At 34.2% G+C, this 25,104-nt stretch overlaps 1 protein-coding gene across 2 annotated transcripts in view; it reads left to right on the top strand.

Moving 5' to 3' along the window:
* Nckap1 (NCK associated protein 1) overlaps positions 1–22,775 on the top strand; it is a 99,849-nt gene extending 77,074 nt beyond the window's left edge. For both annotated transcript variants that reach the window (XM_046447390.2, XM_058580303.1), the window contains 7 exons: positions 3,633–3,715; positions 4,139–4,219; positions 15,121–15,214; positions 17,712–17,828; positions 18,659–18,768; positions 20,749–20,838; positions 21,860–22,775. In XM_046447390.2, coding sequence (XP_046303346.1) covers positions 3,633–3,715; positions 4,139–4,219; positions 15,121–15,214; positions 17,712–17,828; positions 18,659–18,768; positions 20,749–20,838; positions 21,860–21,976 — 692 coding nt within the window. In that variant the 3' untranslated portion in view covers positions 21,977–22,775. The remainder of the gene's footprint in view (positions 1–3,632; positions 3,716–4,138; positions 4,220–15,120; positions 15,215–17,711; positions 17,829–18,658; positions 18,769–20,748; positions 20,839–21,859) is intronic.
* Positions 22,776–25,104: the final 2,329 nt, after the last annotated feature.

Here is a 25,104-nt window from a genome sequence, read left to right as displayed (position 1 = left end):
GGAAGTTGTTATTGCCTAAGCATACTTCACTGGTACAGGTGTTGAACTTTGAAACTGTTCTCAGATCATAGCCATGTTTTCCAGGTCTCTATTCCTTTGCTCTTATTGAACTTCTTTTGTCTAGCTCACTGAAACTTTAATGCCTCTCTGCTTTCTTGATCATTCTCTTCTTGACTTGACTTATATCCATTGTGGACTATAAAATTTGGAAAACTCTGTTTTCTTCATTTGCCAAAATGTTTATCTCTGCACTTTCTTATTCATTTTCACTGGCTCATCTTTTACATTTTATCAGTGTGTGATATCCTGTTCTTCCATTCTTGCTGTACAACCCTATTGGGAAAATTTTTTTCAGTTGTATTTACCAGGGGGTCTTAAATATTTATCCTCAGCCTTAACTTTTTCTGTTGAGCAATAGACATTGAAATAACAAATGATAGTTTGATCAGTGCTTCTCAAAGTCTGATCCTTAGGCCATTAGCAGCAAGCAGCATCACCACCTGGGAACTTATTTAGAATATAAATTATTGGGCCTCACCCCAGACCTACTGAATTAAAAACTGTGGGGATGGGACCTAGAACCTGTATTTTAACAAGTCACTTTGAGAAATGTTGAGTTAGACACATTCAGCCATATGACCCACAGATAGTTCACATCTCTACAATAGTGGAGTATTTCCCTCTTATGGGAGGTACAAATAGGTGGAGAGGAAAAGCCTGATATTTTTTATTGACCATTTTTTCCTTCTTTGTCTTCCTCTCCTCACATTCCACATATAATAGCTATAGATTTTGTTTGTTTATTTTGGTGTTGGGGATTAAACCTGGGTTGCTTTACCACTGACCCCATATGCCCAGTCCTTTTTATTTTTCTTATTTTGAGATAGGATCTTGCTGAGGCTGGCCTCGAACTTAAAATCCTCCTGCCTCAGCCTTCAGAGTTCTTGGAATTATAGGCATGCACCACACACCCAGCACAATAGCTATATTTTGTAGATCAGAATATGTAAACAGGTGGGTCACATTTGACCCAAAGACATGCTTTGGCCTTATACTTCATTAAATTTTTAAAAACATTTTTCTTTGGACTTTATTTTTAAAATAGAAAATTTCATATAATAATCCAGACTCTTGGCTTCTTCCCTTAAAACCTAGGCAGTGCTTTTCCACATGGCGAGGCTGTAGCTTATTAGTAATTGCTCCCTTTAGAATGTTTGTAATGTTTCTTTCAGTCTTTTGCAGCCACTATTCTCTTTCACTCAGTTTACTTCACTATTTTATGTTACCTGCCTAAAGGTATTTGAACTTGTAATTCCTCCTGCACATCCTACCTCTTAAATGTAAAGCCCCAAATCTGGTGCTTTGTATTCCTATGGTTCCTATTTATAGCTTCATAATCTTTGTGAACTCTAGTCATACCTTCCTAGTATGCACCCATTTTTCCCCATTCTACCTATCAAATTCAGAGTCATATTTCTAAACATAAATTTTCATATAACTATTTCTTTTTTGTATTTTGATTGGTGCATTATAATTATACATAATAGTGGAATCCATTGTTACATTTTCATACATACACACAATAAAGCAGTATAATTTGGTCACCTTCCAACTCTATTTCAAAAACCCTGAACATCCTCCTCGTTTAAAGGACAGTATAAACTCCTTAGGATGGCATTCAGAAATCATTATTTGGATTAACCTCACACTTAATATTCTTTTTCTTTTCTTTCCTCTACTACCCATGGCTTGTCTGGCTCAGGGCTCAAAGCTGCTGTTCCAGCAATACTTCCTTGGGAAGTTAATGGAAATTTTGGAGACTAAAGGAGGCAAATAGTCCATTAAGCAATAAATTAAATTCTTACTGTGAAGTTTATTGGAACTTTTAGTAGGCATTTAAATACTCAAGGGGAGGTTGTAGGATATTGTTTTCACAACCTTGTTTGGTAAAATTTTGGAGAACATCCTCTGAAAAGTATTTATGAGATTATTACACTTATTCTAATTCTTCACTTTATTCTCAATTTATCCTTTTTATGGTTTTGTTATTGTTTTGTGTTTTGGCCTACAATGTCTTTATCTTCCTGTGCCTCCTTTTTTACCAACTTGGATGCCCCCTCTCCTAATTTCTTTCCTTTTCTGGTTAGTAACAATTTCCTAGTTTTATCTTATATCACCAAACCGCCCTCCCACTTTTTCTAATAGAATTAAAAAAAATTTTTTTCGTAGTCGTAGATGGATACAATACCTTTATTTTTAATTTATTTATTTTTATGTGGTGCTGAGAATCGAACCCAGTACTTCACACGTGCTAGACGAGTGCTCTACCACTGAGCCACAATCCCAGCACCTCCAGCCCTTTTCAGTTTATGTTTTGAGACAAGGTCTTCCTGAGTTACCCAGGCTGTCCTTCAACTTGTGGTTCTCCTACCTTAGCCTCCCAAGGACTCTGGAATTATAGGCATGTGCCACCATGCCCAGTTTTGCATCACCATTTCATTGAATATCTGTCTACTAGTCTGGTTATTGGGCACTCTTTTAAGTACTGCAGCTCGATAAAAAGATCTCTAAGATTGATGCTTGTTTATGGAATGCATAAAGCATTATGCCTTACATCATTTTGCTGTTTTTTAAATTTTCATCATATTTTATTTTATTATATCTGTTTATGTGGTTTAATAAAACATGCTTATGATCAGAATTTAAACAAGCTACACAGAAAATAGAAAGTCATAACAACACTTCCCTCCATTCCTGCTCTTCAACTAGTAACTATGGATAGCAGTTTTCTGTATACTACTTCCAGAAATTTGTTATGTAAATACAAATAAACATATGTGTATATATCTTTCTTCTCTCACATAAATGTGATCATATTTTGTTAGTCATCTTAGCAGTCGATTTAGATTTTTTGGTAATTAGGTTCTAGATTATTATTCTATTTTCAATCTCATACTACACTGACTTACATGGGGTTTGTGTGTGTGTTTCTTTTCATAGTAAATATCTGTTAGTTTTATAAAATGTAATTGTATTGACACTTCCAATTCTAATCTCCCTTGATTTTGTTAACCTAGCTTGAATATTAGTATATGTAATTTCTGAATATTGTTTCCTAACCAAGATATAAGTGATCAAATTCATTGATGGGCTTCAACAACCTGGTCCTGCCAAAATGACTTATGATTTCAGTAGACATTTTTTGTTTCTTGACTCAAGACCACAACAGCTTAAGAATTTAATTTTTCAAAATTCCTCAGTCTTTTGAGGCTTAACTTCTATGTACTCTGATCATCATCTTTCGCCCCTAGTCACCGGTTCTTTACTCCTATCTTCACCCTTTTTATATAAATGGCTACATAGAAGATTGAAGATTCTGGTGACCCTTCTAACCAATAGCAAAAGACAGTGCTTTCTATATATTTGAAATAATAAACTAATTAATTGAAAGTTTGCAAAATTTAAATATTAGCTCTCAATACCTTTTCCTATTAATCATTTATTGTAATCAAATTACCATTAATTGTGCCGTTTATCATAGAAATTTTATGACTTTAAAGAGTTTTCTCTAAGGTTAAGAAAGAATTAAATTCATACTTTTTTCTTCTCTTCTCCCCATCCTTAAAATTTAGCTGTTGACAGCGTCTTGAAGAGGATGACAATAATTGGTGTAATTTTATCCTTCCGATCATTGGCACAAGAAGCACTTCGAGATGTAAGAATCCATTACAAGTATATACCCTGTATCCAAATAATTCCTTTTGGTTTTCCGGAAAGTTACTCTTTAAATTCACAGCTGGTAATGATATGATTAAAATTCCAGTTTTCATAGTTATGGAAATAAATTATATAGAAAGTTATTTAAACTCATTTTTTTTGTTTTAGTATTAAAAATTTTAGGATATAATTTGGCTATTATATGATACTTTCAACTTTGCGATTCATTAAAACATTTTCCATTTTGATTATATCCAGTTTAACATTGAACATACTCCTTTCCATATATGTTGGTACTTTAGAAAAGTCACATGGAAAATAATTTTTATGAAGACGAGAATTAATGAAATGGAACTATTTCATAAATTTAGAGATATCCACTTAAAACTAATTCTGTGTTCTTATTTGTTGTTCTGACTAGGTGTTGTCCTACCACATTCCTTTTCTTGTAAGTTCAATTGAAGATTTTAAGGATCACATTCCAAGGGAGACCGATATGAAGGTAGTAATATAACTTCTGTTTGGATTTTACAGTTTCTAAACTGAAATATTCAAGTTGTATATGAAATAAAATGTAATAAATTCTAAACTTCTGAAAAGTTTCTGTTTTAGAGTTAGCATACTTGCCTTTGAAGTTGCATCCTCAACTTCTCAGCAGCAAAATACTACCTAGGCATTTTCAAAGTTAGTCATCTTTGATCATCCATAGCAATGTAAAATTGGTTAAAAACCTGTCCTTTGTCCTGATGGTCATTTGTGTAGGGTCTTCAAGTGGAATGAGAAAACCCAATAAAATGAGATGTTTTAAATAGACTCAGTCAGTTTTTTAAAATACATGTTAAAAAATCTTATAAAAGGATGTTAATTATAGGTGGTAATAAAAAGTTATTTTAGTTTCTTCTTTTTAATTAGTAAATATGAGGTAGGAGGTTGGCAACCTTATGTGAGCCCACAGTTTTTGTTTTGAAATTTATTGAGCCATGAAATCCAACCACTCCTCTAATCTCAGCAATTTTCCAGTGGTTATACATCTAATATATGACTTACCAGTACTTCTCATATGTGTGTATTCTAAGCTTTCATGTTTCCTGGAGAGGTTTTTTTTTTTTTTTTTTTTTTTTTTATTGGTCGCTCAAAACATTACAGTGCTCTTGACATATCATATGTCATACATTTGATTCAAGTGGGTTATGAATTCTTATTCTTACCACGTGTACAAATTGCAGGATCACATTGGTTATACATCCACATTTATACATACTGCCATACTAGTGTCTGTTGTATTCTGCTGCCTTTCCTATCTCTCCTCCCCTCCCCTCCCCTCCCATCTTCTCTCTCTACCCCATCTACTGTAATTCATTTCTCTCTCTTTTTTTTTTTTTTGCTTTCCCCTCACATCCTCTTATATGTAATTTTGTATAACAATGAGGGTCTCCTTCCATTTCCATGCAATTCCCCTTTTCTTTCCCATCCCTCCCACCTCTCGTCCCTGTTTAATGGTAATCTTCTCATGCTCTTCCTCCCTGCTCTGTTTTGAGTTGCCCTCCTTATATCAAAGAAGACATTTGGCATTTGTTTTTTAGGGATTGGCTAGCTTTACTTAGCATAATCTGCTCTAATGCCATCCATTTCCCTACAAATGCCATGATTTTGTCATTTTTTAGTGCTGAGTAATACTCCATTGTGTATAAATGCCACATTTTTTTTTTTATCCATTCATCTATTGACAGGCATCTAGGTTGGTTCCACATTCTAGCTATTGTGAATTGTGCTGCTATGAACATTGATGTAGCTGAATCCCTATAGTATGCTCTTTTTAGGTCTTTGGGGAATAGTCCGAGAAAGGGAATAGCTGGGTCGAATGGTGGTTCCATTCCCAGCTTTCCAAGGAATCTCCATACTGCTTTCCAGATTGGCTGCACCAATTTGCAGTCCCACCAACAATGTACAAGTGTACCTACCCTTTTCCCCACATCCTCGCCAGCACTTGTTGTTGTTTGACTTCATAATGGCTGCCATTCTTACTGGAGTGAGATGGTATCTTAGAGTGGTTTTAATTTGCATTTCTCTGATTGCTAGAGATGGTGAGCATTTTTTTCATGTAATTATCAATACGCATAAGTCAAAGGCATTCCTGTATATCAGCGACAAATCCTCTGAAATGGAAATGAGGACAACCACCCCATTCACAATATCCTCAAAAAAAATAAGATACTTGGGAATCAACCTAACAAAAGAGGTGAAAGACTTATACAATGAAAACTGCAGAACCCTACCAAAGAGAGAAATAGAAGAAGATCTTAGAAGATGGAAAGATATACCCTGTTCATGGATACGTAGAACTAACATCATCAAAATGGCGCTATTACCAAAAGTACTCTGTAGGTTTAATGCAATGCCAATCAAAATCCCAACAGCATTTCTTGTAGAAATAGAGAAAGCAATCATGAAATTCATCTGGAAAAATAAAAGACCCAGAATAGCAAAAGCAATTCTAAGCAGGAAGTGTGAATCAGGCGGTATAGCGATACCAGACTTTAAACTATACTACAGAGCAATAGTAACAAAAACAGCATGGTACTGGTACCAAAACAGCCGGGTAGACCAGTGGTAAAGAATAGAGGACACAGAAACCAATCCACAAAATTACAACTACCTTATATTAGACAAAGGTGCTAAAAGCATGCAATGGAAAAAGGATATCATCTTCAACAAATGGTGTTGGGAAAACTGGAAATCCATATGCAACAAAATGATACTGAATCCCTTTCTCTCGCCATGCACAAAAATGGATCAAGGAGCTAGGGATCAAACCAGAAACTCTGCGTCTGATAGAAGAAAATGTTGGCTCTAATCTCCATCTCGTGGGGTCGGGCTCCAAATTCCTTTTAGGACACCTATACCACAAGAGTTAAAATCAAGAGTCAACAAATGGGACATACTCAAACTAAAAATTTTTTTTCTCAGCAAGAGAAACAATAAGAGGTAAATAGGGAGCCTACATCCTGGGAACCAATTTTTTACTCCTTACACTTCAGATAGAGCCCTAATATCCAGAGTATACAAAGAACTCAAAAAATTAAATAAGAAAACAAATAACCCAGTCAACAAATGGGCCAAGGACCTGAACAGACACTTCTCAGAGAAGGATATACAATTAATCAACAAATACATGAAAAAAATGCTCACCATCTCTAGCAATTGGAGAGGTTATTTTTGCATATCTTGAAGAACACTGGCTAAAAATAATAATATCTAAACTCTTCTGTATGACACTTGAGTCTCAAATTGGTGCTTTTTAACCTTTCTGATGCTTTCACCTCTTGTTCCTTCCTTTTCATAATTCTCTTCCCTTTATTTTTTTCCCTCTTTTTATTAGTATATTGTAATTGTATATGTTGATGGCATTTGCTTTACATACTCACACATGCACACCATATAACAATATAATTTGGCCAATATCATGCCTCAGCTTTCCCCTACTCTCTGCACCTCCCACCCCTTGGTGCCTTTCCTCCACTGATCTCCCTTTGATTTGGGGGAGATATACCCCCACCTTTGTTTGAAGCTACCTCTGTAACTTCCCTTTGATTTTTAGGAGATTTACCCCCACTTTTGTTTTCAGCAACCTCTCTAGCTTCTGCATATGAGAGAAAACATGACCCTTAACCTTCTGGGTTAGACTTATTTCACTTAACTTGATGGTCTCTAGTTCCATCTATTTTCTTGCAAATGTCATCATTTCATTTTTCTTTACGGTTGAATAAAACTCCATTATGTGTATATATGCCACATTTTCTTTATCCATTCATCCACTGATGGACACCTACTGGTTCCACAGTTTTGCTGTAGTGAATTGTGTTGCTGTAAACTTGGGTATGCATGTATCACTATAGTAAGATGACTTCAGTTCTTCAGGGTAGATACTGAGAAGGGGTATAGCTGGGTCATATGGTAGTTCTATGCCTAGTCTTTTGAACAATCTCCACACTAATTACCATAGAGGTTGCACTAATTTACAGTCCTACCAATAGTGTAGGACTTTTTCTCCACATCCTTTCCCATATTTGTTATTGTATTCTTGATGGCTGCCATTCTGACTGGTGTGAGGTGAAATCTCAGTGTAGTTTTTATTGACATTTCTCTAATTGCTAATGATGTTGAACATATTTTTTCATGTATTTGTTGGCCATTTGTATTTCTTCTTTTGAGAAGTGTCTGTTTAATTCATTTGCCCATTTATTAATTGGGTTATTTGATTTTTTTTCTTTTTTTGGTGTAAAGTTTGTTGAGCCCTATGTATATTCTAGATATTCATCTTCTGTTAGAAGAGTAGCTAGCAAAGATTTTCTCCCATTCTTTGGGTTCTGTCTTCACATTTCTAATTGTTTCCTTTAGTATGCTCTTCTCTTTATTTACTTTTCATATGTATACTGAAAGTTAATTATATCTGTATACATGTCACATGTATCCATTTTATCCTCTTAATGTATTCTATTTGAAAATACTGCCCTTTTCTGCCTTTTAAAATCCTGTCTTTTAAGGCCTGAATCATTTGCCATTTTCCAATGATAAAGAATTTTTTTCTTAGTGTCATCAAGGAATGGATGTTTTGTTTATGTATTGTACAGTTGAACATATTCTATTCTGCCTTGTATTTTTCCACTTATATTATACCATGTCATAAATATCTTAAGTTTCCAGCAAGCTTTCAGTAGAATTTCTGTTTTGAAAAACCAGATATTTTAAGTTTTATTGACTTACTTGATAAGTCTGTCTTAAAAAATTTACTCATTTATAGTGTACAATTCAGTGATTTTTAGTACAGTAACAAAATTGCAAAACAGTCACTATGATCAATTTTTGAACATTTTCGTTATCCCACAAAGAACCTCAGTACCCAGTGGCTGTTAATCCCCACTTTTCCAGGAAGTCCCCAGCCCTAGGCAATCTGTCTATAGATTTGCATTTTTGGAATGTTTCGTATAATCATACACCATATAGTCTTTTATCACTGGCTGTAATTTAGCACAATTTTTCAAGTCACTGACTGTACACAAAGTATTTTCACACCATTTATGTCTTCATATATGTACTTAGGGTAATGATGTCTAACTCATTCCATCATCATTCCTACCCCGGTATCCCCTGCCTTCCACTCCCTCCCCTTTGCCCTATCTAAAGTTTCTCCATTCCTCCCATGCTCCCCTCCCCACCATCGCCATTATGAGTCAGCATCCTCATATCAAAGAAAACATTCGGCCTTTGGTTTTTTGGGATTGGCTTACATCACTTAGCATTATGTTCTCCAACTCCATCTGTTTACCTGCAAATGTCATGACTTTATTCTCTTTTAATGCTGAGTAATGTTCCATTGTGTGTGTGTGTGTGTGTGTGTGTGTGTGTACGTACCAAAGTTTCCTTATCCATTCATCTACTGAAGGGCATTTAGATTGGTTTCATAATTTAGCTATTGTGAATTGTGTTGTTACAAACATTGACATGGCTCTGTTCCTTTGGTATGCTGTTTTTAAATCCTTTGAGTAAAAACTGAGGAGTGGGATAGATGGGTCAAATGGAGGTTCTATTCCAGGTTTTCCAAGGAATTTCCATACTGCCTTCTATATTGGCTGCACCAATTTTCAGTCCCACCCAGAAATGTATGAGTGTGTCTTTTTCCCCACATCCTCGCCAACCCTTACTGTTGTTTGTATTCTTGACAGCTGCCATTCTGACTGGAGTAAGATGAAATCTTAGTTTTGATTTGCATTTCTCTAATTGCTATAGATATCTAACATTTTTCCTATGTTTGTCCATTGTTTGTATATTCTCTTCTGAGAAGTGTCTGTTCAGTTCCTTGGCCCATTTATTGATCGGGTTATTTGTTTTTTGGTGTTAAGGTTTTTGAGTGCTTTATATATTCTAGAGATCAGGCTGTATCTGATATGTTTGTGGTGAAGATTTGCTCCCATTCTGTAGGCTCTCTATTCACCTCATTGATTGTTTCTTTTGCTGAGAAGAAGCTTTTTAGTTTGAAACCATTCCATTTATTGATTCTTGGTTTTAATTCTTGCACTATAAGAGTCTTATTAAGGAAGTTCGAGCCTAATCTAACGTGTTGGATATTTGGCCCTACTTTTTCTTCTAATAGACACAGGATCTCTGGTTTTATTCCTAAGTCCTTGATCCATTTTGAGTTGAGTTTTGTGCATGGTGAGAGATAGAGGTTTAATTTCATTTTGTTACATGTGGATTTCCAGTTTTCTCAGCACCATTTATTGAAGAGGCTATCTTTTCTCCAATGTGTGTTTTTGGCGCCTTTGCCTAATATAAGATAACTGTAGTTCGGTAAATAAATTTTACTTATTTTTTCTGAATCCTCTATTTTGTACTATTGGTCTACAGGTCTATTTTGGTGCCAATACCATGCTTTTTTGTTACTATTGCTCTGTAGTATAGTTTAAGGTCTAGAATAGTAATGCCACCAGCTTCACTCTTCTTGCTAAGGATTACTTTGGCTATTCTGGGTCTCTTATTTTTCCAAATGAATTTTATGATTGCTTTTTCTATTACTATGAGGAATGTCATTGGAATTTTGATTGGGATTGCACTGAATCTGTATAGTGCTTTTGGAAGTATGATCATTTTGACAATATTAATTCTGCCTATCCAAGAACAAGGTAGATTTTTTCAATCATCCAAGGTCTTCTTTAATTTCTTTCTTTAGTGTGCTGTAGTTTCATTATAGAGGTCTTTGACCTCTTTTGTTAAGTTTATTCCCAAGTATTTTATTTATTTATTTATTTATTTTTGAGGCTATTGTAAATGTGGTGGTTTTTCTCATTTCTCTTTCAGAGGATTTGTCACTGATATACAGAAATGCCTTTGATTTATGGGTATTGATTTTATATCTAGCTATTTGCTGAATTCACTTATTAATTCTAGGTGATTTCTTGTGGAATGTTTTGGGTCTTCTAGGTATAAATTATGTCGTATGCAAACAGTGATAGTTTGAGTCGTCTGATTGCTCTGGCTAGAGTTTCAAGTACTATTTTAAGTAGACATGGTGAAAGAGGGCATTCCTGTCTTATTCCAGTTTTTAGAGGGAATGCTTTCAATTTTTCTCCATTTAAAATGATGTTGGCCTGGGGCTTAGTATAGATAGCCTGTATAATGTTGAAGTATGTTCCTGATATCCCTAGTTTTTCTACTGTTTTAAACATGAATGGGTGCTGTATTTTGTCGAATGCTTTCTCTGCATCTATTCAGATGATCATATGATTTTTATCTGTGAGTCTATTGATGTGATGAATTACATTTATTGATTTCCCATATGTTAAACCATCCTTACATCCCTGGGATGAACTCCAATGATCATGGGGCACTATCTTTTTGATATGTTTTTGTATTCGAGTTGCCAGAATTTTATTGAGAATTTTTACATCTATATTTATTAGAGATATTGGTCTGAAGTTTTCTTTCTTTGAAGTTTCTTTGTCTGGTTTTGGAATCAGGGTGATATTAGCCTCATAGAATGTGTTTGGAAGTGTTCCCTCTTTTTCTATTTTATGAAATAGTTTGAGAAGTATTGGTGTAAGTTCTTCTTTGAAGGTCTTATAAAACTCAGCTGTGTATCCATCCAGTCCTGGACTTTTCTTGGTTGGTAGGCTTCTGATGGTGTCCTCTATATCATTCTGATTTAGTTTGGGCATATCAAATTTGTTGATGCCTTCGATATTTTCTATTTTATTGGAGTATACTTTTTAAAATAATTTCTAATTATCTTCTGTGTTTCTGTAGTGTCCATCATAATATTTCCTTTTTCATTATGGATGTTAGTAATTTCAGTTTTCTCTCTCCTTCTCTTCATTAGCATGGCTAATGGTTTATCATTTTTACTTATTTTTTCAAAGAACCAACTTTTTGTATTGTCAATTTTTTCAGTTGTTTCATTTTCTACTGCTTTTGCAGTTGATTTGTTCTTCTAGGGCTTTGATATGTAATGTTAGATTATTTATTTGTTTACTTTTTCTTCTTTGAAGAAATGAACTTCCTGCAATGAACTTTCCTGTTAGAACTGCCTTCATAGTGTCCCAGAGATTACGATATGTTGTATCAGTGTTCTCATTTACCTCTAAGAATTTTTTAATCTCCTCCTTGATGTCTTTTGCAACCCATTGTTCATTCACTCTCATATTATTTAGTCTCCAGGTATTAGAGTATCTTTTATTTTTTATTTTATCATTGATTTCTAATTTCATTCTGTTGTAGTCCGATAGAATACAGGGTAGTATCTCTACTTTTTTGTATTTACTAAGATTTGCTTTGTGGCATAATATATGGTCTATTTTAGAGAAGGATCCATGTGCTACTGAGAAGAAACTGTATTCACTCATTGATGGATAATATATATAGGTCAGTTACGTCTAAGTTATTGATTATATTATTTAGTTCTATAGTTTCTTTCTTTTGTTTGGATGATCTATCCAGTGATGAAAGAGGTTTGTTATTATTGTGCTATGCTCTATTTGACTCTTGAACTTGAAAAGAGTTTTATTGATGAATGTAGATGCTCCATTGTTTGGGGCATATATATTTATAACTGTTATGTCTTATTGATGTATGGTTCCCTTCAGCAGTATGAAATGTCCATCATTATCTCTTTTGATTTAGTTTGGTCAAAGACTACTTTATTTGATATGAGGATGGAAACCTCTGCTTGTTTACGTAGACCATGTGAATATTATATTTTATCCCAACCTTTTGCCTTCAGTCTGTGGGCATCTTTTCCTATGAAATGAGTTCTCTTGAAGGCAGCATATTGTTTTTTTTTTTTTTAATCCAATCTACCAGCCTGTGTCTTTTGATTGGTGAGTTTAGGTCATTAACAATTAGGGTTATTATTGAGACATGATTTGTATTACTGGTTCTTTTGTTTAGTTTTTGATATTTAGCTTGACTTGGTTTCTCCTTTGGTTGGCTTTTCCATTATTGTAGTTCTTCCCTTTGCAAATTTTCGTTGTTATTTTTCATTTCCTCTTTGTGGAATATTTTGCCAAGAATATTTTGTTGTGCAGGCTTTCTTGCTGTAAATTCTTTTGGCTTTTGTTCATCATGGAAGGTTTTTATTTCATTGTCAAATTTGAAGCTTAATTTGCTAGATAGAGGATTCTTGGTTGGCATCCATTATCTTTTAGAGCTTGGTATAAGTTGTTCCACAATCTCGTGGCTTTGAGAATCTGGGTTGAAATTTTGCTGAGATCCAAATTGGTCTTCCCTTATAGGTAATCTGATTTTTCTCTCTTGCAGCCTTTAAAATTCTATCATTATTCTGTATGCTAGGCATTTCATTATAATGTCTCTTGTAATTTTGTACATTTGGTGTCCTATAGGCCTCTTGTATTTGATTTTCCAATTCATTCTTCATGCTTGGGAAATTTTCTGGTATTATTTCATTGAAGAGATTGTGAAGAGATTTGGTCTTTTAATGGTATCCCATAATTCTTTGATATTCTTTCTGTTCATGGTTTCTTAACATCTTCACTGTGAGGACAACTTTATTTTCAAGATTGTATCTTTTGTCTTTGTCTGAGGTCCTGTCTTCCAAGTGATCTAGTCTGTTGGTGGTACTACCTGTTGAGTTTTTTTAACTGGCTTATTGTTTCTTTCATTTCAAGGATTTCTGGGTTTTTTTTTCCTCATTATCTCTAGTTCTTTCTTGAAGTAATCTCTTGCAACTCTTTGTTGGTGTGATCAATGGTCACCTGATTTTTCTCTTATCTCTTTGTTGGAATGTTCAATTTTTGCCTGTGTCTGCTCACTTAGGTTGTTCTTTAATTCCCAAATCATTTTAGTTATGTATATTCTGAACTCCTTCGCTGACATTTCACCTACTGCACTATCTATGGATTCTATTGTTGTAGTATCTTGGTTTGTTTGGAGCACTTTCCTCCCTTGTTTTTTCATGATGTCTGTGTGTTTTCCTCTCTTGCAGTGTAGATCCAAGTTATGACAGCTTTTTCCCTATTGTCTTATAAAGTGTCCCTATAGGTTACCAATACCTCATTTTTAAGGGGGAGATCAATATTATAGCACTCAGTGTACCCAATGTGCAGCCATATATCAGTTAGCTTTTATTTTTACATTCATAGTCTTGTCACGATCATCAGAAATGATGAGATCGATTATCTTCTACCATAGAGTCAATAGGTTTGTGTAATGGTTTACAGTTTCTAATGGTAGAAGGGAGCCTGGGGGCTTGGCTGAGATGTTTATGAGGTAGAATGTGAAAATATGGAGATATTAGATGATTTGACTAGTGAGAGGGTAATCATGAGAAGTTGGCTGTTAGTAGGAGAAACAAGAAATAGGCAACCCCATTCAAGACTCCCTGTTACCTTAGCAATAGAATAACTGTTAGCACTCCTAGTAGAGAAACCTCTGGCGCAGCCAGATCCACGGGGACCTTGGTGATGTCTTACCAGGTCCTTATTGTTGTCCCTTGATAGAAGTAGCGATATCCCAGTTTCGTGGTGGTGGCAGCCTCAAGCCTCTGTGTATCCTGATGTTGGGCTGTGGACCCACGCTTTGGTGAATCAGGAATCCCAGCACAGGGTGACTCTCCATATGATGTGCTGGGGTAGGTGTCTCTGTGTGCAGCAGTGTGGCGGGTGAGCTGGGCCTCTCTCTGGATATACGGATCTCGGTGTGGCAAAGCAGGCGGGCTCTCCCCTAGTATTATTTTTTTTTTAATCCCCAGAACTTTTTTTATTATTATTTATTTATTTTTTTTGTGGTGCTGAGGATTGAACCCAGGGTCGCACATGCTAGACAAGCACTCTACCGCCAAGCCACAACCCCAGCCCCCCTAGTATTACTTTTGACTTGATATTTTATATATCTTTTTTTTTTTTTTAAGAGAGAGAGAGAGAGAGAATTTTTTAATATTTAGTTTTTAGTGTTTGGTGGACACAACATCTTTATTTTTATGTGGTGCTGAAGATCGAACCCAGCATGAGGATCGCATGCCAGGCGAGCACGCTACTACTTGAGCCACATTCCCAGTCCTTATATCTCTTTTGACTTAGTATTTTATAATTATGCTTCTGAGAAAAATAGTAACTTTAGAATGACTCTGCTGAAATTTGCCACAGAAAATATACAAGTTTTGTTTGGCCTAACAGAGGAGGTGATAGCCAGCAGTGAATCAAAGTAATAAAGCAATTGTTCAGTATAGGCTAATTACGGTATAGCTATAGTTTCTGCTTATGCCAAGTTTCAGAAATTCTCTTGTATTCTTAATAAGCAGACTCTGATTTGAACAGTAAATTTTTTCTTACTAGAGTGAACTCTCAGAAATTTCTTAACATATTTCTTATTCTGTAATTCTTGTATTTTTGTCAGGTTGCAATGAATGTGTATGAATTATCATCAGCTGCTGGATTACCTTGTGAGATTGATCCTGCCTTGGTTGTAGCTCTGTCCTCACAAAAATCAGGTAAAATGCATTAGTACACATGTAGTTTAAATTATCCAGGCAACATAGATATTTAGGTGTGATAGTTATCCATTTATTCAAATATTTGCTTTATGTTCAAACTGTGTTTATAATTTTTGGTGTTGGTACTATATCAGTAGAAAAAAAGACAAAAGATCCCTGCCATATGGAGTTTATACAATAGCATAGTTTTCACGTAGATGATCTCTTAACTATAGGACTGGATGAGGTTACTAAAGTGGCTTAGTGTATATATATGCAGCAGTGGAGAGGATCAAAGTGTGAATTGAGTCTTTCCTTCAGAGCTCCAGGAAAAGAGGAAGAGCCACCAAAAAACCAACAGAGAAGAAAGTATCAGTGAATTTGAAGAACACTAGAGAAGAGCATCTTTACAGAAAGAATGATTAACTATGTAGAGTTAAAGAGTTATGCTGACAAGATCAATGTCAATCGAGTTTTAGGGGCAAAAGACAAACTAGAGAGCCCTTAATGATGAATAAGAGGAAAGGAATTTAGAACAAGTTGTTTTATAGTAAGTATAAAGCAACTCAAATAGTTTTTTTGTAAAGGGAAACAAAATTATAGTAGCTATAGACAGGAGAAAAATCAATGGAAGGCTGCATGTGCGCGTGCTGCTGGGGATCAGACTCAGGGCCTCCCACATGTTAAGCAAGTGTTCTAGTTCTGAGCTGTATCCTCAGCCCATGAGAAGGATTTTTTTTTTTTTTTTTTTAATTTTTTATTGTGGGTTGTTCAAAACATTACAAATTTCTTGACATATCATATTCCACACTTTGATTCTAGTGGGTTATGAACTCCCACCTTCACCCCATACACAGATTGCAGATTCACATCAGTTAAGAAGGATTTTTTTTTTAAGATAGAAAAGGTAACAGTTTTTGTATGCTGGTGAGAGACGGTCGGTCCATTTGATAGCAAAAAATTGGTGTCTAGAAAATGGTGTGCAATTTTAATTGGACTAGAGTTATTTACCATAAAGAATTTGTGCATCATTAAATAATGTTAAACATTTCAAATAACTTTAAGGCAAGCCTTTTGATATGTAGTACCCAGAAGCTCTGATGACTCTGGATTTGTCTACAATTTAAATAGCATTTCTTCTGTTTCTGGTACTGAAATGCTTTCCCCCAACCCTTTGAGGCAGTAGTAGTATGGTGTTTTGTTAGGTTTATCAGTTCCTTTCTCATTTAATGATTTTTTTTGTTTCTTCATTCATATAGTATGTTAATTATAATCATGTGGGTAATTATTACTTTATTTGCTATAGCTATTTTTTTAAATAATCAAGTTTTTGCAAACATTGTAGCTTTTTTCTTGTGTTCAATTCTTTATTATATGTGATGGTAAATAGTAGGGTCCTGGAAGTTCTCAGGTATCTGATAAGAGGCCAAATGTCTATGTAACTCAACAATTTGAGTATATGTTACAATAAATATTTTATAGAAAGTTACTATCTTAAAAGATTTGAGGTAGTTACAGATATCTTCATTCATGGTGGTTCCTTCTGTCTTCTGAAGTAGAGACTAGAAATCCAGTTTACTTTCCATATATATCTTTTTTTTAGTTGTGGATGAGCCCTTATTTTAATTTTTTTTTATGTGGTACTGAGAATTGAACCCATGCCTCACACATGCTAGGCAAGTGCTCTACCATTGAGCCAAACCTCAGCTCCATGTATATATCTTTTAAATAGTAAATTTCAAATCATAGTCATATTTACTTCAGGAAAAAATCAAGGATTTTGGGGGTGATTATAATAATTTATGAGGTAAATTTTCTAAATTGTATATTATATAGAATTATAGTAATTTATCATCAGTTTTCATTTGGGAGATTTTAGGATTCAGTTATTCTAACTAAATAAAATTTTAAAAATAAAATCTTGCCTTAACTGTTTCATTAAAAGTCCCCCAAAATAATGCCTGAGTAGGGCTGGGGCTTTAGCTCAGTGGTAGAGCACTTGCCTTGCATGCGTGAGACCCTGGGTTTGATCCCCAGCACCACATAAAAATAAACAAATAAAGATATTGTGTAAAAATATCAGCTACTCAGGCATATATATATATACATATATGTATATGCCTGAGTAGCTGATAAGAGCCAGTGGTAATAAATATTTTTAAAATATTTTTATTATTAGTGTAATATTGGGGGTTCATTTTGATATAATCATACATTCAGAGAATATAATTTGTTCCTTTTTAGTTCCTACTACTTCCTCTTTCTGTTCCTTCCTCACTCCCTATTCCCCTTCCTCTACTGGTCTTCTTTCTATTTTTTCTGTATTTTTTATAACAAAATTGTGACCAGGTTTAAAGAGTTCTGTTAAAATACTTTATTTTTTTTAGTAAAATAGTCAATTTTAAAATAATTATCTAAATAAATATAAATTTTTACATTTAAAAAGTTTAAATTATCAACTCTTAACTAATCTTGAAGAAATTGCTTGATTTTATTCTTAATTTTTCTCCAATAGAAAACATTAGTCCAGAAGAAGAATATAAAATTGCCTGCCTCCTCATGGTCTTTGTAGCAGTTTCTTTGCCAACACTAGCTAGTAACGTAATGTCTCAGTACAGCCCTGCTATAGAAGGTAATCATGGTTTAAAATTGTTTGGGCAATGAAAAAAATCATTGGTTTTGGTATAGTAGCTATTTTTCTCTTCAGGTAATTGATGCTCCTTTATATGACTTAAGTTCTTCCACTTAACTAGCTATGTAACGTGGGGTAGTGTATTTCTTTTTTGAAGCCCTAGTTTCTGATATCTAAAATGTATGTAAGTGAGTTCACACATGGCTGAACGTGTGCATGTTAGAGTATGGTGAGAGAGTATCTAGATCATAGGATTATTTTAAAGATTGAATGATAAAATGATTGTAAAGGATCTTATCGTCTTATGTTTCAGTGATAGTAGTATAAAGCCAATGCATGATTTCTTTTAAGGATTTTTTTAAAGTGTATGTATGTTTAATATAATACAGACCTGAACATTTTTTGTTACCTTGCTATATTACCTTTTTTTTTTTTTTTTGGCACTGGGAATTGAACTCAGGGGTGCTTAACCATTGAGCCACATCCCCATCCCTTTTTTATATTTTATTTAGAGACAGGGTCTCACTGATTTACAAGTGCCTTGCTAAGTTACTGAGGATAGTTTTGAATTCGCAATCCTCCTATCTCAGCCTCCTAAGTCGCTGGAATTACAGGCGTGCACCACCACACCCAGTGATATATTACTTTTAAAAACACTAGTCTTTATGAAAGTAAAAAGAGAACAAATCAGTTTGTGCCCCAACTCTTTTAATCATTATTTATTTATAGAGATTGTGAAGTCATCAAAGACTTGCCTTCTATTTCTTGATAGTTGAGGGTTACACAGATATTTTGGGATCAACATAACCTTATTTGTACTTTTCTAAAAGGGCACTGCAACAACATACATTGCTTGGCTAAAGCCATCAACCAGATCGCAGCAGCTTTATTTACAATTCACAAAGGAAGCATTGAAGACCGTCTTAAAGAATTTCTGGCGGTATGTATAATCAGAAAACAAAACTCATTAAGAAAACTAAAAATTATAAGTGTGAGATGTAATAGAGTAAATTCTCTCTCTGTCTCTGTCTCTCTCTATCTCTCTTTCTCTGACATTTTATTGAGCACCCTTTAATGGCATATTTTCACATTCTTTTCTCAAGTATATAAAGTACGTTTTCCTTTTAGTGTTTATTGGGTGTTTTATTTTGGAGGGAGGAACATGTGAAAACAAGGCATTAAAATCAAGGAACAGTCACTCCATAAGTTCTTCATATAGTTTCTGGTTTTCATCCGTTGCAACTTTGATGAACGTTAGTGCATTAGCAATAGTGAATGATTCCCACCACTGTATTATGTCCAGATTAGATCTGTATCAATTGCTGATTGAACGCAGTCAAATACCAAGTGAGTGTATGTGGCCTTGACAAATTGAACAATGCATGGACAAGGGACTGATGTAGAGATTGTATTTGGAGGTAAAAATACAGCCTCTGCTTTTTCATTTTCATAGTGGACAGATTCTGGAGTGCTAGACCTGTTAATAGACTTTAGGATTCCAACTGTTCTTCCTCTTCCACATATTTTTTCACTTCTGAGATGAAGCATTGGAAGAACCATTCCATAAACAAGCAATTGGTACCTGTACTATTTCTGATTATGTTGTTAGAACATGGGTAGATGATTTTTATTTTTGAGAACTCTTAGGTTCTTCACCCTGTACCTTGTGTGATTGGCTGTATCATAGTCCCTGCAGGGTTGATACATAGTATCAGAGTTAATCTGTCCTTTAAATTCTATTTGGCATCTTCTTCTAGAAGAGCCTGGTTTCGTCACAATTGAAGACTTGGAGAAGGTATCCTTTCTCCTTCATCAATATCTTTGACTCTACCGAAAATGTAGCAGCAGTTTAGCAAATGCAGCCTCTCCAGTAATTATTATAGTTTTCAAACCAAACCTGTTTGTGAATCTCTACAATCATCCCTTATTTGGAATAAATGGCGTGGAGACATTCATTTTAGGGAATCCTTTGCTGAAAAGTCTTTATATATAGTTTTAGTTCTTTCTTGCACATGTTGCCATAATTTGGAATACCTTTTCTGTTTGTGTCCTCTATCCCAAATTCAATGCCTTTCTCATCTTAAGCAAGCACTTGATATGTAGTGTGGCTATAACCTTACTATTTTGAGATGTGACAGCAAACTAGCACAAATTTCTCCTTCCTACATAATTTTAAGATAGAAGATTTGTTCTTACTGTAAATCTTAGCAGTCTTAGCATATGACTTTTTTCTTTCTCTAAGTTGACAGCTTTGACCTTTTTACTTACAGGAAGCAGTTAATTGCTTTTCTTTGGCCTATCCAAACTGCGAGCATCACTGCTATTGTGCTTTGGGGCTATTACACAGTAAATTAAGGGTTATTGGAACACAAATATTACATTAGTGCCACAGTCAATCTGATAACTAAGACAGTTAACTGAATGGCTGTTGGGTAGGTGGTATATACAGTTTGGATATGCTGGACAAAGGGATGATTCATCTCCCTGGCTGTATGGAACGGTATGGTATGAGATTTAATCACACTGCTTAGAATGGCATGGAATCTAAAACTTAGGAAACATTTATTTCTGTAATTTTCCAGTTCGTATTTTCTGACCCTGAAAAGTGAAACCAGGAGTGGGGGTGGTGGTGGTGGTGGTGGTAGAGAAACCACTGAATATTTAATACAGGTACTGGTAAGAGAGAAAATAATGTGAATCATTTTGAAAAGTGTGTTTTCAAGATCAGTAAGAATATTTGATTACATTTATACCTTAATAGCTCTCTAAATTATTGCTTGAATGAAGATATCTAAGTTTATCATTACTTTATATGTAGTACTGAATGATTGAAATGTGTTGGAAGGTGAAGCATACTGAAAATAAATTAGTAACTGATGAACATTTTGTTAAAAACTCAATATGTACATGTACTTTTAAGCTTGCATCCTCCAGTCTACTGAAAATTGGCCAGGAAACAGATAAAACTACAACAAGAAACAGGGAATCTGTTTATTTACTGTTAGATATGGTAAGTTTTATTTTAATTTTCATTAATAATGAAAGTCATTTGAATGTCTTTTTCTTGGTGCTGAATTATTATGTTTTGCTTTTATTGGTGGATTATAGTATGTAATAGCTGGGTTCATTTTTACATAATCATGTATGCATGGAATTTAATTTACCCCATTTCAATCCCCATCTGAATGTCTTCATTTCTTGTATTCGCTCAACCCAAGCCATATTACTTTGTAGAAATTGCTGAAAAAACTGGCATCACTCATTTTATCATTAAGCTAATATCAGAAAATAGTAAAATCAAAGTTAGCATTAACTAAGAGGGTATTCTTTTATGAAGGGCTTTTCAACATGTTGGGAAATACTTGGGCCTTATTTTTTCCCAGTTTATGAGTTTCAGTTCTCTTCCAGTTTACTGATTTTTCTCCATTCTGACTATTTTGCCCATCTACTGTAGTTTCCTATAATTCTCTCTGCCTTGTCAGTTCCTTCCTTGCAGTGTCTCTGATCCAGCTATGCTTGTTTCTCCTGCCTGGCTCTTCCTTTACTTAAGAGTCATTTACTTTACCTGCAGAGTTCTGTGTCTGTCTTAAAGACTTAACATACCCCACAGTTGAAATCTTTTTCCAGGTAGTCTTTCCAGGTAATCTTACTCGGGCATACATTAATCTTTCTGCTCTTTTGAACTCTTAATATTTATAGCTTCTCACTTAATTATAGTTGGTCTTAGGTTTGATTTTGATTTCTAATTTAGTCTTGAGTCTCTAGTTAAACTTAATGGTATGGACCATATTTTTATATTCTTTTTTATGTCTAGTATATTGTTGAAGACAATGAAAATGCTCAATATTTTTCTACTGATTGATTTCATTGGAAATTAGCATTTTAAAACATTTTGATAGAATTCACTATGACACATTTACATTGTAGATTTTAAAGTAAAGGGAAAATAATTTGTGTTTATTTCTAATTAGAGCAGTAAATGTTCCTATTGCAAATAACCTGAATTTTGTTGCATTTTTGGAATTTTTCAGATTGTACAGGAATCACCATTCCTAACAATGGATCTTTTGGAATCTTGTTTTCCTTATGTGTTGCTGAGAAATGCATACCATGCTGTCTACAAACAAAGTGTTACATCTTCTGCGTAAAATATCTACTTATTCAAGACAAGCACGCATTTTTGTTGCCTCGGTTTTATCTGTAAACTGTGGAACTATTTTACCTTAAGGCCTGAAAAACAGTTTTGTGGATTATAAACTGCTTTCATACGGTTGTATTTTCTGATCATCGGTTTCTTAATATAATTGTACTACAGTAGGTTAATTTAGTTTGCACATTACTGAATTCACTGAAATTATTCCTATAATTTTAGAGTATCATTTGTTTGAAAGACATACATTATCTATATGTTTTTGATATTTGATAATGGGAAAAAAACCTTTGCTTGTTTATTTCTGAAAAAAAATGTATTTAGTGATTATTTTAGATAGTGATATTATAGCATTCATCTGTGTGTAAATTATTTCATATAGGGAAGAGTTCTGATCTGTACCTATGTTCTTATTGAAAACAAAATTGGATGTGCATTTCTGTGATGTTATGAATACATTTCTACTTTATTTTGAAACAATTGCCAAACTAAATACTCTAACACTGTATAACATTGAAAATGTTAAAGAACTGCTTAGTGTTAGAAGCAGGTCATGTCCCAAAATTCTAAAACAGCAGCATATGTTGTTGCTTGTATAAAGCCTAGTGATAATTTTAGAATAATTTCATGGTGCCCTGTTGGCATTAGCACTACCATTGTATCCTGCTGTATAATAAACAATCTTAGACATTTATCAACTATTGATACAAATGTTAGTCCCTAACCACTTTTTATATGTTTTAAATTTTTGAAATTCAAGTGTACCTGCCATAACATAAAATAAACAATAGACTGTATCACAGTTTGAATGATTTCTTTAATTAAGATCTTTGGAAATTTATCCCACAATGTGAAAGTTCCAGTGTAAACTTAGGAGAATCTGAAGTATAGCATTTGATACCAAGTCAGCTATTAAAAGTCGTTTTTTTGTTTGGTTTGCATTGCTAGGGATTGAACATAGGGCCTTGCACATGCTAGAAAAGCATTCTACCTCTGAGTTGCATACCCAGCCCTTTGTTTAAATGTTTTGAAAAATATTCCATTGGAAAAAATATTTCAATTAGAAAATAAAATTACATGACATTATTTTAAAGTGAAGAACTAAAAGAAAATTTGTGTGCCATTAGCTCGCTAATTATATCTGTTAACAAATGGAGTTATTTAAAAGAATAGGGGGACATTGAATGATCATGGAACTAGTGTGAATGTTGTTCAGAACTGTAACATCAGTGAATAATGAATGGGAAATACATAAAGGGCCTTTTGCTTGGTGGTTGGCACATAGAGCAAAGCAACTCATTTAGTTTGAAAACTCACCAGATGTTTTGCTCTTTGATTGGCATTGTAAAGGCTGTTACTCAACATCTTTGTGTCTGGATATCATAAAGAGCTGTTGTTCACAGCTTCCTGTGTATATACTAGTAGCTTGTGTGGAGATAAAAGAAAGCTGATGTGAACTCAGAATGTTTCTAACTGAGTGGAATGAAATTACTGTGCCATAAGATTATCATACTGTGATTTTTTGTACAATTTATTCAGTTTATATTTAAGGCAGGGAATGGTTGTCACTGTTGAAAAATTTTAGTAGTTCCCATGGGATTTTTTGAAAAGAAATTTTAAAAAGAAATAGTTTCAGACTTAAAGTAGTCTCAACTGTTCACTGTGTAGTCAGGCTAAGATTTAATGCAGTTGACTTCAAAATATTAGAGAGGCAATAATTTTGTTGGCAATGCTATCTTGAGAAGTAAAATAGGTATTTGAATATGTGTACTTTGGAATATCTGCAAGAGAATAAGGTTACAAAATAGGCATTTTCTGCCACTGTTAATAACAAGAAAAGATCATGCTTTCATAGTCATCTGAAGTTTCTCTTTTCCAAAATTTCTTTCTCATATACACAAACATCCTTAATGACTTATATTTTATTTGATTACCCCACCCCCCATGGGGTTGGAGGCCCAAAGGCAACTTGGAGGCAAAAGTTAAAAATAAATTGGTAACTATTATTTTTCATGTCTTGTTTTACCCTTTGTTATTTTCCTTTAAACTTACACTTTTTCCATTGTTTTCTCTATAGTAATATGATCGTACCATAATACTGACCTGTAATCTGCTTATTTCACTCAAAAATAGAAATTTTTTGATATTCTTTTTATTTGGATGAACATGTAGACAATTTCTTGTTTTTCATTATTATAAGTATCTTGTATCTATATCTTGGTGAACTTGACCTGTTATTTCCTTAGGAAATTTCTGAGAAGTCAAATTGCTTGCTTTTTACCACTTTTCCATTCATTCACTAAGCAAATGATAAATATTTAGCAAATAGTTTTGGATGCTTGGATATAATGGTGAGCAAAATAGTTTCCCTTTTCACCTTTCCCAATTGCATTTTAGTGCTGGTGGACAGTAAAGGGAGCAGCCTTCTGCTGATGATAGCAAAGTGTCTATGATGATATGCTGGGAGGCAGTAAGGGAATCTGTGGGGGCACTACTGTAGAAAGTCTCATCAGAAAGACCTGAAGAGGACATGCTTAAACTAATACATGAAGGATCAGCATGAACCAGAACTGGACAGAGGCTGAGCAGTGTAGGTAAAGGCCCAGAAGGCAAGCACAAACTTGACATGTATGAGAAGTTAGTGAACAGTGTACCTGTTAATATCTCTGGCACAAGGAGTGGTCAGGGACTTTCTATTAGCCTCCCATTTGGCTGACCAGCTCTTTTACTTTCCCAGTCAGCCTTCTTTCTTTCCTTGCTTGTTTAATCAGTTCACATCCAGTCTAACTCTGGTTGGTTAATAAAAAAATAAATAAATGAATATGAATTCACTGATATGCTGTGGCATTAATCTGAAAATGGTAAAGTCTGTTGTATACTATGAGGTCTTCTGAACCAAGCTGAAATTTTGCCAGTGAACTGTTACCTACTAGTTAATGTAGTATGTAATCATGTTCATTCTATTATAATGACTTGTTTAGGTGAGATTTCAGCTACCTATTTGTAAGATTTTTGTGAATAATCCTTAAAGTAGTAACTCCTTACATCTTTCTTTGATTACTTCTTTATAGTTACTTGAAATGACAGCATAAACCCTCAATTCATTGGATGGCATTAGCCTGCATT

Source organism: Marmota monax, unplaced genomic scaffold (assembly GCF_021218885.2).
Source record: "Marmota monax isolate L192 unplaced genomic scaffold, Marmota_monax_Labrador192_F-V1.1 WCK01_AAM20220418_F8-fsc00007, whole genome shotgun sequence".
NCBI classification, from domain to species: Eukaryota; Metazoa; Chordata; class Mammalia; order Rodentia; family Sciuridae; genus Marmota; species Marmota monax.
The sequence above is the reverse complement of the archived record's forward strand: the minus strand, read 5'-3'. Positions and strand labels throughout refer to the sequence as shown.